Source organism: Pelodiscus sinensis, chromosome 12 (assembly GCF_049634645.1).
Source record: "Pelodiscus sinensis isolate JC-2024 chromosome 12, ASM4963464v1, whole genome shotgun sequence".
Classification (NCBI taxonomy): domain Eukaryota; kingdom Metazoa; phylum Chordata; order Testudines; family Trionychidae; genus Pelodiscus; species Pelodiscus sinensis.
The window spans coordinates 2,213,216-2,224,688 of record NC_134722.1 but is presented as its reverse complement, the minus strand read 5'-3'; the positions used below and the strand labels follow the sequence as shown (position 1 = coordinate 2,224,688).

Genomic DNA, 11,473 nt, shown 5'->3' with positions numbered 1-11,473 from the left:
CTGCAGACCAGCCTGCGGCTGAGCTTTCTGAAAGCCAGGCCTGCCAGGCCGCATCCCTTCCACCTTGGGCAGGAGTATGGCCCAGCTGCTGTCCTCCTGATCACCTGTCCATGAGCGCCCCCCTGCTACCGCCGCGGGGTGGGGCCAAGGAAACCACGCGCCGGCAGGGCAGAGATGTTTAACAGTACAGACAGCTGCTACACAACCACTGGAAATCACAGGACACGGGTGGGCCGGCTCGGCAGCTGACGGGGTGAGGTCACAGGCCTGGCACGCCGGTAACCGCCGCACGGCAGGGTTCAACCCACTGGAGCCCAGGCTGTGCTGGCATCGCAACCTGCCTGCTCTGGGGCCAGGCAGCTCCACACGGGGTGTTTGGCCAGCTCCTGCCCCTCACAACCCCCCTGCACCCAGCAAGAGCAACCCCATGGGCTGCTGGAGTAGCAACATCCAGCCCTGAACACTACCCACAGCCCAACCCCCCGGCTCTGACGCAGGGACTCCAGTGCAGACGCTGCTGCCCAAGCCCCTGGTGGCGCCTATCAGCTCAAGTGCTAGCTTGGCCGCTGGCTGGAGCAACGTGCCCATCGGAAGCAGGCCAGCCCCCCCGTGTGGCCTGCTGGCCCCCTTGGAGCTGGGCTGGTTTCAGGGCAGACGGGTCCCAGAAGCCAGCAGAAAGGAGCCGTTTGCCAACCCGGAGCAGGCTCTGATCCCACCACCAGGGGCTGTCTGAAACCCTCCAGGGGCTGGCCCCCCCGCACTGTTACTGGTCACCCCTTGCCCTGCTGGGAGCTGCAGGGCCTGGCTTGTGCTGGCCACTTGGCCTCACTGGTGGGGCGAGGAGCCGCTGCCTTGTCGCGTCCCTCTGGCGAGCCGGGCGGTCCAGCCTGCAGCCCGGGGTGCTGACGGGGCCAGTGTCCGAAGCAAGCAGGCAGCCCTGTCGCAGGCACAGAGCTGCCCCGGCTGCACACACAGCCCCTGGGCAGGCAGTACCCCCCCCCCATGCTCAGTGAAGCAGGAGGCAGTTTTTTCTCTAGTGGCAGAAAATGCGGATGCACTGGGTTGACCGAGGGAGGGTGGAAGGAGCAGGAGACGTCCCCCCCCCCGGCTGTGTAACTCCATTGCGGTGGCGCTGAGGCAACCTTGGCGTTATTTGGTGCTCGGGAGGAGACGGAGACTAGCCTGCCCCGGGGCTGGAGGGGTGCCCAGCAGCACACACCTAGCCCGGCCGGGTTAGCACGATGGGTCAGGGGGGGTGCGGCAGGCTAAACCCACCCCGGGGAGGGGGCAGAAGTTGGGTTCGGTCAGACTCCAGCGGGGCAGGGGCCAGGGGCAGTGGCTGAGGTTTGAGTCCTTAGCCCCGGCTGCTGACCAGACATGGCAGTGTGAGCGCAGCCTGGCTGCTCCCGCCCGCCCTGCGCCTTAGCACCAAGCTGCTGGGGAGGGCAGGGAAAGGATCGGCCTCGCCCCGGGGCCCTCCAGCAGGTCTGGCCCTGGGGGCCCATGGGCCAGCTCTCCTGCCCAGCAGAAAGGTCTGTCCCGGGGGGCTCCCAGGGCCCAGTGCGGCCGCCACGCCGTGCCAGAGCCGGAGCCGGGCGTGCTGGGAGCAGCGCTTGGGCAAAGCGGCCGTTGTCATTCAGACCCGTGGTGCCTCGCAGCCAGCACCGCCGCGAGCCCTGCAGAGTCCCTGGGCGAACGGTTAGCCTGGTGCCAACACCGACTCCGTCGGCACCGCTCTTCTGCCAGCGCCGGAGCCGCCAGGGGCCAGGCCTCGGGGGGTGGGCAAATGTGCTTATAGAAGGCGCTGGCTGGAGCCGCGGGGCTGGCCGCTCCCTGGGGAAGAACTAGCCTGGCTGTTTGCCCTCGGGTGCTCTGCTGTTGCTTCCCCCTGCCCTGGGGGCGAAAGGGGGCTTCCTCCCCCCCCAGCTCTGCCCGCTGCAGAGGGTCTTCTCCAGACCCTGCGTCTCCCTTCCGGGCAGCCCGCCTGGCGCTGAGCCTGCCCAGTACAAACCCTTCACGGCTGCGGCCAGAGCTTGTGCTGAACTGAGCCAGGAAGGGGTTAAAAAAGTGCTAAACCAGTGTGCTGGTGTACCCTTCCCCTGCCCCCCACATTGCCCCCCCGCTGCCGGGGAGCACTGTGCTACGTGGAGCCAGCAGAGGGGCACGTCTCTCTAGGCGGGGGGCTCTGTTAAGATCACCAACAGTCTGGCAGCTGGGGGCAGTGCAAGAGCCAACAGCCCCGGTGTGCCCCCCCCACCGCCCAGCCCCCTAGTTCTCCTCCTGGGGCCGCTCCACCGTGAGGAAAGTGTCCACGATGCCCACTTGCAGCTCCGAGTCACTGAGGTGTTTCTTCTCCCGCCCCTGCTCGGCCTTGGTCCTCGTCCAGGAGGGGGAGCGCAGGTACCCGGCCCGAGGGATGGGGTGCGGGTGCAGACCTGGGAGGGAGACAGACACTCAGCTGGCGCGGGAGCCCTTCTGGTACGCAGGAGGCAGGCCTAGCGATTGGGGGCGGGACATGTAAAAACACCGAGCTCTCAGACGAGCTCTCAGACGGCGCTGGCCGGGGCCTTGCTCGTCACACAGTGCACAGTCAACCTGCGGAACTCCCCGCCACAGCTTTACTCGGGTTAGAAGAAGAGCTTCATCAATTCTTGGCGGTTGGGTCCGTCAATGGCTACTAGCCAGGGTGGGCAGGGATGGTGTCCCCTGGCCTCCGGTTGTCAGAGGCTGGGAATAGGTGACAGGAAATGCATGACTTGATGATTCCCTGCTCTGTTCACACCCTCTGGGGCCCTGGCACTGGCCACTGTGGGCAGACGGGACACTGGGGGAATGGACCTTTGGCATGACCCAGCCTGGCCGTTCTTACGGAGCGTGCGCCCCCTTTCACGGAGAAAGGAGGGATTTACACACCGCGACAGAGCAGAGCTGGGATGAGAATCCCACCCTGGTGCCTCCCAGGCCTGGGTCTGCCTGGGAACTAAAGCATCCCCATGGGCACAATGCGCCCCTTGCTTTGCACCGAGGGCGCAGCACGGCCCCTGCCGGCCAGGATGCCTGACAAACAGCAGGCTCCGCTCTGTGCCCCCACGTGCGGGGGCACCTGGCCTGGCATGTGCACCGTCTGCCTTTCAGGGCACGAGCGCGTGAACTTGGTGCCGTCTGAAGTGCGTTTCCGCAAGCCCGGTGCCCAGGCCGGGAGCACGGGCCACGTGCTCCGTGGCAGGAACAAAGCTGCAGCAGGGAGCCCCAGCCAGCTCCCGACAGAGCGCAGGGGAGTCCTGCTAATTAATTCAGGGCACGTGTTCCCACTAACGATGCTGAAGGGGCTGATTTACATATTGGTTCCATCTGCTTCGCCAGGCGGCAGCTGCTGTTTCCACGCGCTCTCCTCCCCGGCACCGAGACCCCGACTGGCGGAGCAGGCGCCTGGGGCAGATGGGGTGCTGGGCTGCCGAACAGGTGGGAGCCTCCGGGGCAGCCCGTGTTCTCCAAGGGCTCCGTGCTAGGCCTGAGCAACAGAGCACAGCGCAGACCCCTTCCTGCCCGGCGCTCGGGGGACGGTGCAGCAATTATCCCTGGCTGCAGCCGGGACCCCCCGTGCTCTGCCTCCCGCCGGCACCGCACAGCTGCCATGGGGCCCCTGGACTGAACTGAAACCCAAGCGCCTCCCCTCGGGCCCCGAAAGGGGAAGCAGCTCTGAAATGGGGGTGAGGGGGAGCCAGGGAACGGCACACACAACAGCAAGCCGGGGTATGGCAGGCCCCACGGTGCAACCCCCAGCCCTCCGCTGTAGGAGTGCACACGCCCCCTCTCCTCGCCCGGCCCCACACTCCCCCCCAGCTACGGCCGCGCCCCTGCCCAGGGGCCCTGGGGTGCTGCGGCCGCCCAAGGCCTCTGCGAGTTACCCAGACAACCTGCCCTGCAGCACCGATGCCCCGTGGAGACGCCCTGCCCAGTCGTGTCGGTTTCCCCAGATGCAGCAGAGCGGGTGCATTTCCCGCGCTGTGGCTGGGAACGCAGGCTTCGGAGCCCGGCTGCATGGTCGCAGGCCCTGGCCCACGCGGGGGAGGGACGGAGAGCCAGGCCGAGTGTGTCTGCAAGGCCTTGCTCCAGAAACCAGAGGGACAGACGAGGAAAGGGCTGCCCCTGCCCCCCTGCCACTTACCCCAGTGGCACCTGAGTTCGAGGGGCGCACGGACCCCAGGCAGGATGTGCTGAGCCCATGCGGTCTGCGGGAACCAGCCGGGGGGGCCGCCCTAGCTGGGCAGGCCTGGGCCGTTAATAGCGCCCTGCTGTGTTTAGATACTGAGCTCGCTACGCGCTGCCTTGGCCCCCCAGCTGGGAGGGCCAGGCAGAGGGGGGTGGGGGTGTCCTGTGTGCGTGGGGCAGGCCGGGCCGGGCACACTCACCGGCAGGGGACTCGCTGGCTACGTTCTCGTCGTCGGAGTCGGCAAAGACCTCAGCGAGCTCCTGGTCCGACATGTCCAGCTCGGTCAGGTCCAGCAGGTCGAAGTGCACCTCCAGGGAGGACACGCTGCTCAGGGGCTCTAGGAGCAGAGGTGACAGCGCAGAGATTCGGGGCCGGCTCCGAATCCCCGTCCCACTCCCCCTGCTGCCCCACGGCAGACCCCCGTGGTCACCGCTGGAGAAGCTGCCCCCCAGTCTGCCGGGGGGAATGAGCCCCTGGAACTGAGACACCCTCCTTGGCTTGGGGCCCTGTTCACTCTCCTGGGTCACGTGGCACCGGCCAGTCGGCAGACAGGACACCGGGCTGGATGGGCCTTTGGTCTGACTGTTCTTAAGGGTAGGAGGCCGGCTCGTGGCTCGGGCTGGGGGGAGCAGGATGCTGGCTGGGCTGGGTCTAGGGTTGCCAACTCTGTAATATATAAAATCCGGAACCTCCAGGCCCCGCCCTTTTACTGGATGCCCCGCCCACTCTGGAGCCCCGCCCCCATTCACTCCACCCCCTTCCCCCCAGTGGGCCTGTGCAGGGGCTGTGGTCCTCACTTGCAGAGAGCCAGGGCTGGGATCTGCACAGACTCGGTGCCTCCCTCACCCGCAGTAACCGGACCTTGGGGGCCGGTCAGTAGATCTGACCAGACACCGTCAGGCCCCGTGTCAGGGCGTCTGCCCCACACTGGCCCTTTAAGGGTTAAAACCCAGCCCAGGAGAGGGCAGAAGTGGTGGAGCCAGCAGATGCAGCTGATCCAGCCAATTAGGGCCCAGCTCAAGGCAGTATAAATAGGGGCTGGGGGAGCAACAAACTCCCTCTTGCTGGGGAATAGGAGGGACCTGGCTACCAGAGGCTTCCTGACCTAGAGCAGGGCTGGGGAAAGGCAGGAGGAGCTGGGGTGCTCTGGCCAGGCGAGCTCCCAGGCTGCAGGGCCTGAGGGTACCAAGGGATGTAGTCAGGATAGGCAAAGGCCCGAGGTCTGCACCCCCTTGCCAATGCTGAGTGGCTAGTTCAGCTGCAGATTGTCCCACAGGTAAGGGGCTATATGGGGGGGCCTCTTCTGGGTTGGGGGCCATGGACCCACAGAAAAGTCAGTCGGGGCTGCACACAAGTGAGAAACACAGAACAATGCTGAGCGGGAGCCCTGAGCCTCAGGGGCCAGATCCAGGCAAGCTGAGGGCTGCACCTTAGGTTCCCCACCCCTGGGCAGGTTGAAGCCTGGCAGTGGGTCACTGAGGCAAGGTGGGGATTGGGGGGTTCCTGGAGGGGGAGGACCCTGGAGCAGGGCAGTGCCCAGAGGGGAGGACACCATGGTGGGGGAGGGCCGTGGGTCCTAATACGCAGCGGCTCAGCATAAGCAGGTAACACCGGGCGAGACCCCAGCAGAAAAGGGGTGCTCCAGCATTGAACTGCTAGTTCCCAGAGCATCCAGCAGGAGGCGCCTGTGGCCGTGAGTCCTGCTGTGTTACTGCCCCCTTCTGGGCTGGGGGCAGGATCCTGTGGCTGGCCAGGCCCCTGGCTGGGTGGGGCTGGGGGAAGGAGCGCTGGGCTGGCTGCACTGCTGTGACGGGGGCACATGCTGCCCTGTACTCACGTCTCCGTTCGGCCACCTGCAGCAGGCCCGAGCTGGGGATGGGGATCCCGCCTTGCTCCTCAGCAGGGGGGCTGGGAGGCTCCTCCAGCGGCCCATGAGCTGGGATGCCTGCGGCTCGCTCCAGGGTCTGGGCCTCCTTCACCCGCTCTAGAAGCACCAAGCGCCGGCGGCGTGAGACCGAGTTCTGCGCCCTCTGCCCAGGGCAGCCCCCGTCCCTGCATGACTTACAAGCAGGCTGCCCCAGTGCACTCCTGCCTCTAGGACCCCTGGGAGCAGGGGTGCACCTCCCCCGTGCAGGAGAGCTGGGGGGCTGGCTCGCTTCCAGCCTATGCCACAAGTGCCCCGCAGCCATGAGATGGCTTGGGTGGGCCTCACAGCCCCTGCAGGGTAGAGGCATGGAGCCTGAGGCGCCTTGGCCTACCCAGTGCCCCAGGTGGGTGTCATGGCCACTGGCAGGGCTCTCCCTCTGCAGGCACAGGGCTTCGCTCTGGGCCCCTTCCTACAGCTGCTTGCCCGGGGCAGCTCCCCCCTGGCCAATCCCCTCCCCCGGTGCCCTGGCAATGCAGCCCCAGCAGGCCCATGGCCCACGCTGACGAAAGCCACTTTGAAAGGACAGGCCTGGGCGAGGAGGCAGCCCAGGGCGGCTCCGGTCTCCGTCCTCATCCCCACGCCGGGCAGACCGCCGCACTCAGCTCCATCCTGCAAGGGTCGGGGGTGAAAGGCCGGTTCCAGGTACCACACAAGACCCGCTGAGACCCATGGCCTGGCCCGGGGAGGGGCCTGTCGGCGCGGGACCCAGTGGGGATGGGGGCTGGTACCAGCCAGCCGCTGTGTGCCCGCTGCCGCTCCGCACGCCCTGCCCTGCACAGGGACCCTTTGTGTCCATGCAAACAGCGGTGCCTGTGGCGGGCAGGCCCTTTGCCGGAGGCGGGGCAGGAGCCAGGGCGTGAGGGTCGGAGCCAGACACAGCGCTCCCTGCCCGGCTGGCGCTTTCCCCGGGCAAGCCTGTGAGGCAGGCGGCAGCCGCGCTGCCAGGCTGCCCCAGGGAGGAGCTGCGGCTTTGTCGGCCCCGCCAGTGCATCTCCTGAGCATGCGAGATGGAGAAGCAGGAAGTCAGCTGGGCAGAGGCCCCCCAGGGGAGGCTAGGGAAAGGCTCTGCTGGAAACAGCATCACGGCCTGTGCTGCTCTCAGGAGGGGACATGGGCACCGTGGGCAGGGCACCTGCTGGGCAGAGCATGCAGAGGGGGAGGGCTGGTGCTGTTCCCAGGCCCTACGGAAAAGGAGACTGGGCACCCGGGGGCCCGGCAGTGGGAAAGCCGGGGGAGGGGAGAGTTTGCAGGCAGACTGATCTCGCTGCGGAGAAAGAGCTGAGAGAGAAGCTGTTGCTGCGTAGGACTCCCCAGCAGGGCCTGGGGATGGCTGCCAGCCCACATGGCTCCAGCACATGGCCAGCAAGCCCCAGGCCCCCCAGACGGAGGTGCCTGGTGGCTGCAGCGCTAGATCGGGCGTTTGAGGGCGTGACAAGCAGGACACCCCCGCGCCCGGCCTTGGCCATCCATCACCCTGCAGCAAATCGGCCACGAGCCCCATTTGCACTGCGTGGCGGGGGGCTGCTCGCTGGGTGACTAACGCTGGCTGGGTTTTCCTGCCGCGGGCCTGAGCCCTGGGGTTGCAACGCGGCGTGCTGTAGCTGCTGGTCCGAGTGGCTTTTGGCTCCGGGGCAGTGTGCTCTGGCGAGGGCCAGGCTGGCCATAGCGGTGTCACAGCACTAGGGCCTGGTGGGGTGCACGTGGGAGCCAAGCTAGCCCGAGAGTGCCTTCATATGCATGCTGCAGCAGCCAGGCTGCCCAGGCCCCCCAGGGCACGGGCTGGGTGCCCTAACCAGGGCCCATACAGAGCTGGGGAATGCCCCCTCCCCAGGCCTGGCTGCTCCCACTGCTGGGGGGCACCTCTTCTCTAGCTGCCCCTGCTGCGAGGGGGGGGGGGGGGTCTGCTAGCTCCTGCTGCAGGAATCGGGTCTCTGCAGCCATGGAGAAAGATGCTGGGTGCCCCCTTCGGAAATATCAGGCAAAGGGGGAGCCTTGGAAATCAATTCAGAACCAGCAGGGTGAGCAAGAGAGGATCACTGGGGAGCAGGCCGGGGGAAGGCAGAGCTGGGCCGTGCCAGTGACCCCACATCCAGGGGTGCGCTCTTGGCTGTGAGCGCTCTCGGGGGGGGGGGGGCTTGTTGCCACAGCCCCTGAGGTCAAGGCCCCACCCTGCTGTCCCCATCCCCCCTGCTGCAGCTACTGTCGGGAGCCTCATTAGCATCTCGTTATGCTGCTGCCCTGCAACCTGGTGCGTTCAGCCACAAGAGACTCAGCCAGCTGCATTCGGAGGGAGGCCGGGCATACAGGAAGGAGCCTGTTTAATTGGCACTTGGCTCCAGCTATCACAGTGTCTGCAGGGGCCTGTCCCCCGTCTCCCAGCCCTGCTAGCTCGTTAGCTGCCCCGGCTTTGTTCTGTTCTCTGGGGCTGCAGGCGCACGCCCCTCCCAGGAGAGCTGCTCGCAGCCTGAGGCTGGCCCGGTGCGCTCTCCCCGCTGACCAGGCTCCTGTGCTGACTCATGTTAAACTGCAATGGGGGCTGGTGCCCTGTGGCCACGCCAGGCAGCCCCTGGGACTCCCGGTGGGGCCCACCAGGCCCCACTGCGCCCCTATGGCTCTGGCCAGCCTCGTTCTAGATGCAGAAGGGAAAAGCTTGGGGCATGCTGGGGCCCCAAAACCCTGGTAAGTAACACCCAGCACAGGCGCCCCCTCCCCCACACAGCTGTGTGCAAAGGATGCACAGCCGCTAAACAGAGCTGTGGGCCAGGCCCTCCACCCCCCAGCACCGGCCTTCTGCAAACCACCCCACCACATCCCCACCCAGGGCCTGAACACACACATGCACACCCCACCCCCGCTGCACTGCGCTGCACACAGCCACCACCCCACGCCACACAACCACGCCACACATGCACACCCCCACTGTACTCAGCCACTCCACCCCACCCTCCACTCCACCCAGCCATAGCACGCTCCCACTGCACACAACCACTACAGACACGGAAACACCCCACTCCACACACCCAGCCACAGCACACCCCAGGCACCACACCCCCAATGCACACACAGAAACACCCCTCGAACTGCACACCCAGGCACTGCACACCCCAGAGACCCTGCCCCAACTGCACACAACCACTACACACAGAAACACCCCTCGAACTGCACACCCAGGCACTGCACACCCCAGAGACCCTGCCCCAACTGCACACAACCACTACACCCAGAAACACCCCTCAAACTGCACACCCAGGCACTGCACACCCCAGAGACCCTGCCCCAACTGCACACAACCACTACACCCAGAAACACCCCTCGAACTGCACACCCAGGCACTGCACACCCCAGAGACCCTGCCCCAACTGCACACAACCACTACACACAGAAACACCCCTCAAACTGCACACCCAGGCACTACACACACACACACACGGAAACACCCCACTCCACACACCCCGGCACGGCACACCACACCCCCCTGCACACCATTACTGCATACACCCCTCGCACTGCACACAGCCGCTACACCGATGCCCCTGCCCCGCATCAGGCGCCCCCCGCCCCCTCTTAGCGCTGCCTTGGGCCACTCCCACGTCTGGCTGCGCCGCCTGGGCCGGGCGCTCCCGTCTGGGCCCCGCGCAGCGCTGCGGAGCCAGCCCCGGCCTGTGCCTCTAGCGCCCCCAGGGCCACCGGCAGCCTGGCCCCCCGCCCCGGCGCCGCTGCAGGGCCGGGCTCCGGGACCGGGGGCGGCTCCCTGCGGCGCTGCACCTGCCCGGGCCGCGGGTCCCTCCCGTCGCCGGTGATGGGCGCGGGGCGAACCAGTCCGGGCGCGCCCAGCAGCAGCCGGGGGCCGAAGGAGGCGCCGGGGCGGGGGGCGCTGCCCCAACTTTCCCTGGGGCGGGGGCCCCAGCCGGGAGCCGCCACCTACCTGCGGTCCCCGCTCCGCCGGGAGCCTCCATCCGGCCGGGAGCCCGGGCGGCGTCAGGCCGAGCCTCCGCGTCCCCGCAGCGCTGCGCCCGCGCCGGCCCGCATGGCCCCGCCGAGCCCCGCTGCCCAGCCGGCGCTGCAGCGCCACTCAGCCCGCCGCGGAGCGGGGCGGGGCCGCAGCGGGGGGCGGCAGCGGGCGGGGGAGCGGCGAGGACAGGTGCAGCGGGCGCCTTTCTCCCCCTCCCCGCGGCTGGCTCCCCCCGCTCTGCGCTGCTGACAGCCGGGCCGGGCTCTACCTTGGCCGTGGAGAGGCGGGGGAGTCCGCACTTCCAGGGGTGAAGGACGCGCCGGTGGGGTCCATACGGCCCCCCAATGCCCCTTCTTGCTCCCACCTCCCCACAGGGGGGGCTGATGGTAATGGGAGAGCCCCCCCCCCCACGCCCTCTGGTTTGGTGTGGTCCTGGGGCAGGGGCTGCTGCCCCACAGAAAAATCAGTCGGGGGCCCACAGAAGGGAGACACAAAACAAAACCTCACTGAGGGGGCCCCGACTGAGGAGACAGACTCCCCCCTCATTCCCCCGGGGGGGGCACAGGCTAGGAGATTGTGTGCTCCAGCCTGTCCAGGAGGTGGGGGGCTGGAGCACCAGCCTGGGATCCCCAATGCTGCGGGGGGCTGGGCCTTGAGTCAGCAGACTCCTTTGCCGGCTCACAATGCGGAGTCTGGAGCCCCTGGTGCAGCGGGGGCCACGTGTGTTCACCCATCCCCAGCAGGGATGTTACATTTGAGTTAATTGAATAGTCGAGTAACCTCATAAATTCTGATCGGTTACTTGACTATTCTATAGTCCCCGGGGGCGGGCCGGCAGCCAGTTCACTCCAGCCCCACTCCCGAGGAGCCCCCTGCCACTCTGCACTGCTGCCCCTCTCAGAGACAGCAGCGTGGGGTTCCAGGTGGGAGCTGGTCCGCGAGGGGAGCCAGTTTAAAAACCAGCTCCCTTCATGGACCAACTGCCTGCTGCTCCACGCTGCTGCCTCTGATACAGAGGCAGCAGCATGGGGTGGCAGCAGCCCCTGCCTGGGGTGGGGGTCTGAGCGCCCAGACATGGTGCGAGCCAGAACTGAAGCAGGCTGCCAGCCCGCCTGGCTCCTAACATGCTTTAAATGCAGAGCTGCCATAGGGGGAGGTCCTGGACCTGGCACAAACCAGGACTGAGCTGGGCTGCTGGGCAGCCTGCTAAAAAACTACACTATTATATCCCTAATCCCCAGCAGGACCAAATATGCAAGGGTGGGCCCCGTTGCTGGGGACAGGGCCCTGCAGAACAGGGTGGCGGGTGGGACCTGGGAGGGCTAGTGGCTGTGGCTCCAAGGGGAAAGGATCGGGGTGATGTGACATGGAGCCCCGAGCA

The 11,473-nt window shown here is 67.0% G+C and overlaps 1 protein-coding gene across 1 annotated transcript; it reads right to left on the bottom strand.

Annotated features, from left to right (window-relative positions):
• Positions 1–163: 163 nt before the first annotated feature.
• On the bottom strand, positions 164–10,248 carry DBNDD1 (dysbindin domain containing 1). The gene is made up of 4 exons (XM_075939803.1): positions 10,066–10,248; positions 6,051–6,197; positions 4,413–4,550; positions 164–2,435 (listed from the first exon to the last, which is right to left on the bottom strand). Exons 1-4 carry the CDS (start codon positions 10,094–10,096, stop codon positions 2,269–2,271), a joined length of 483 nt encoding a protein of 160 aa, XP_075795918.1. The 5' UTR covers positions 10,097–10,248; the 3' UTR covers positions 164–2,268.
• Between the last annotated feature and the right edge of the window lie 1,225 nt (positions 10,249–11,473).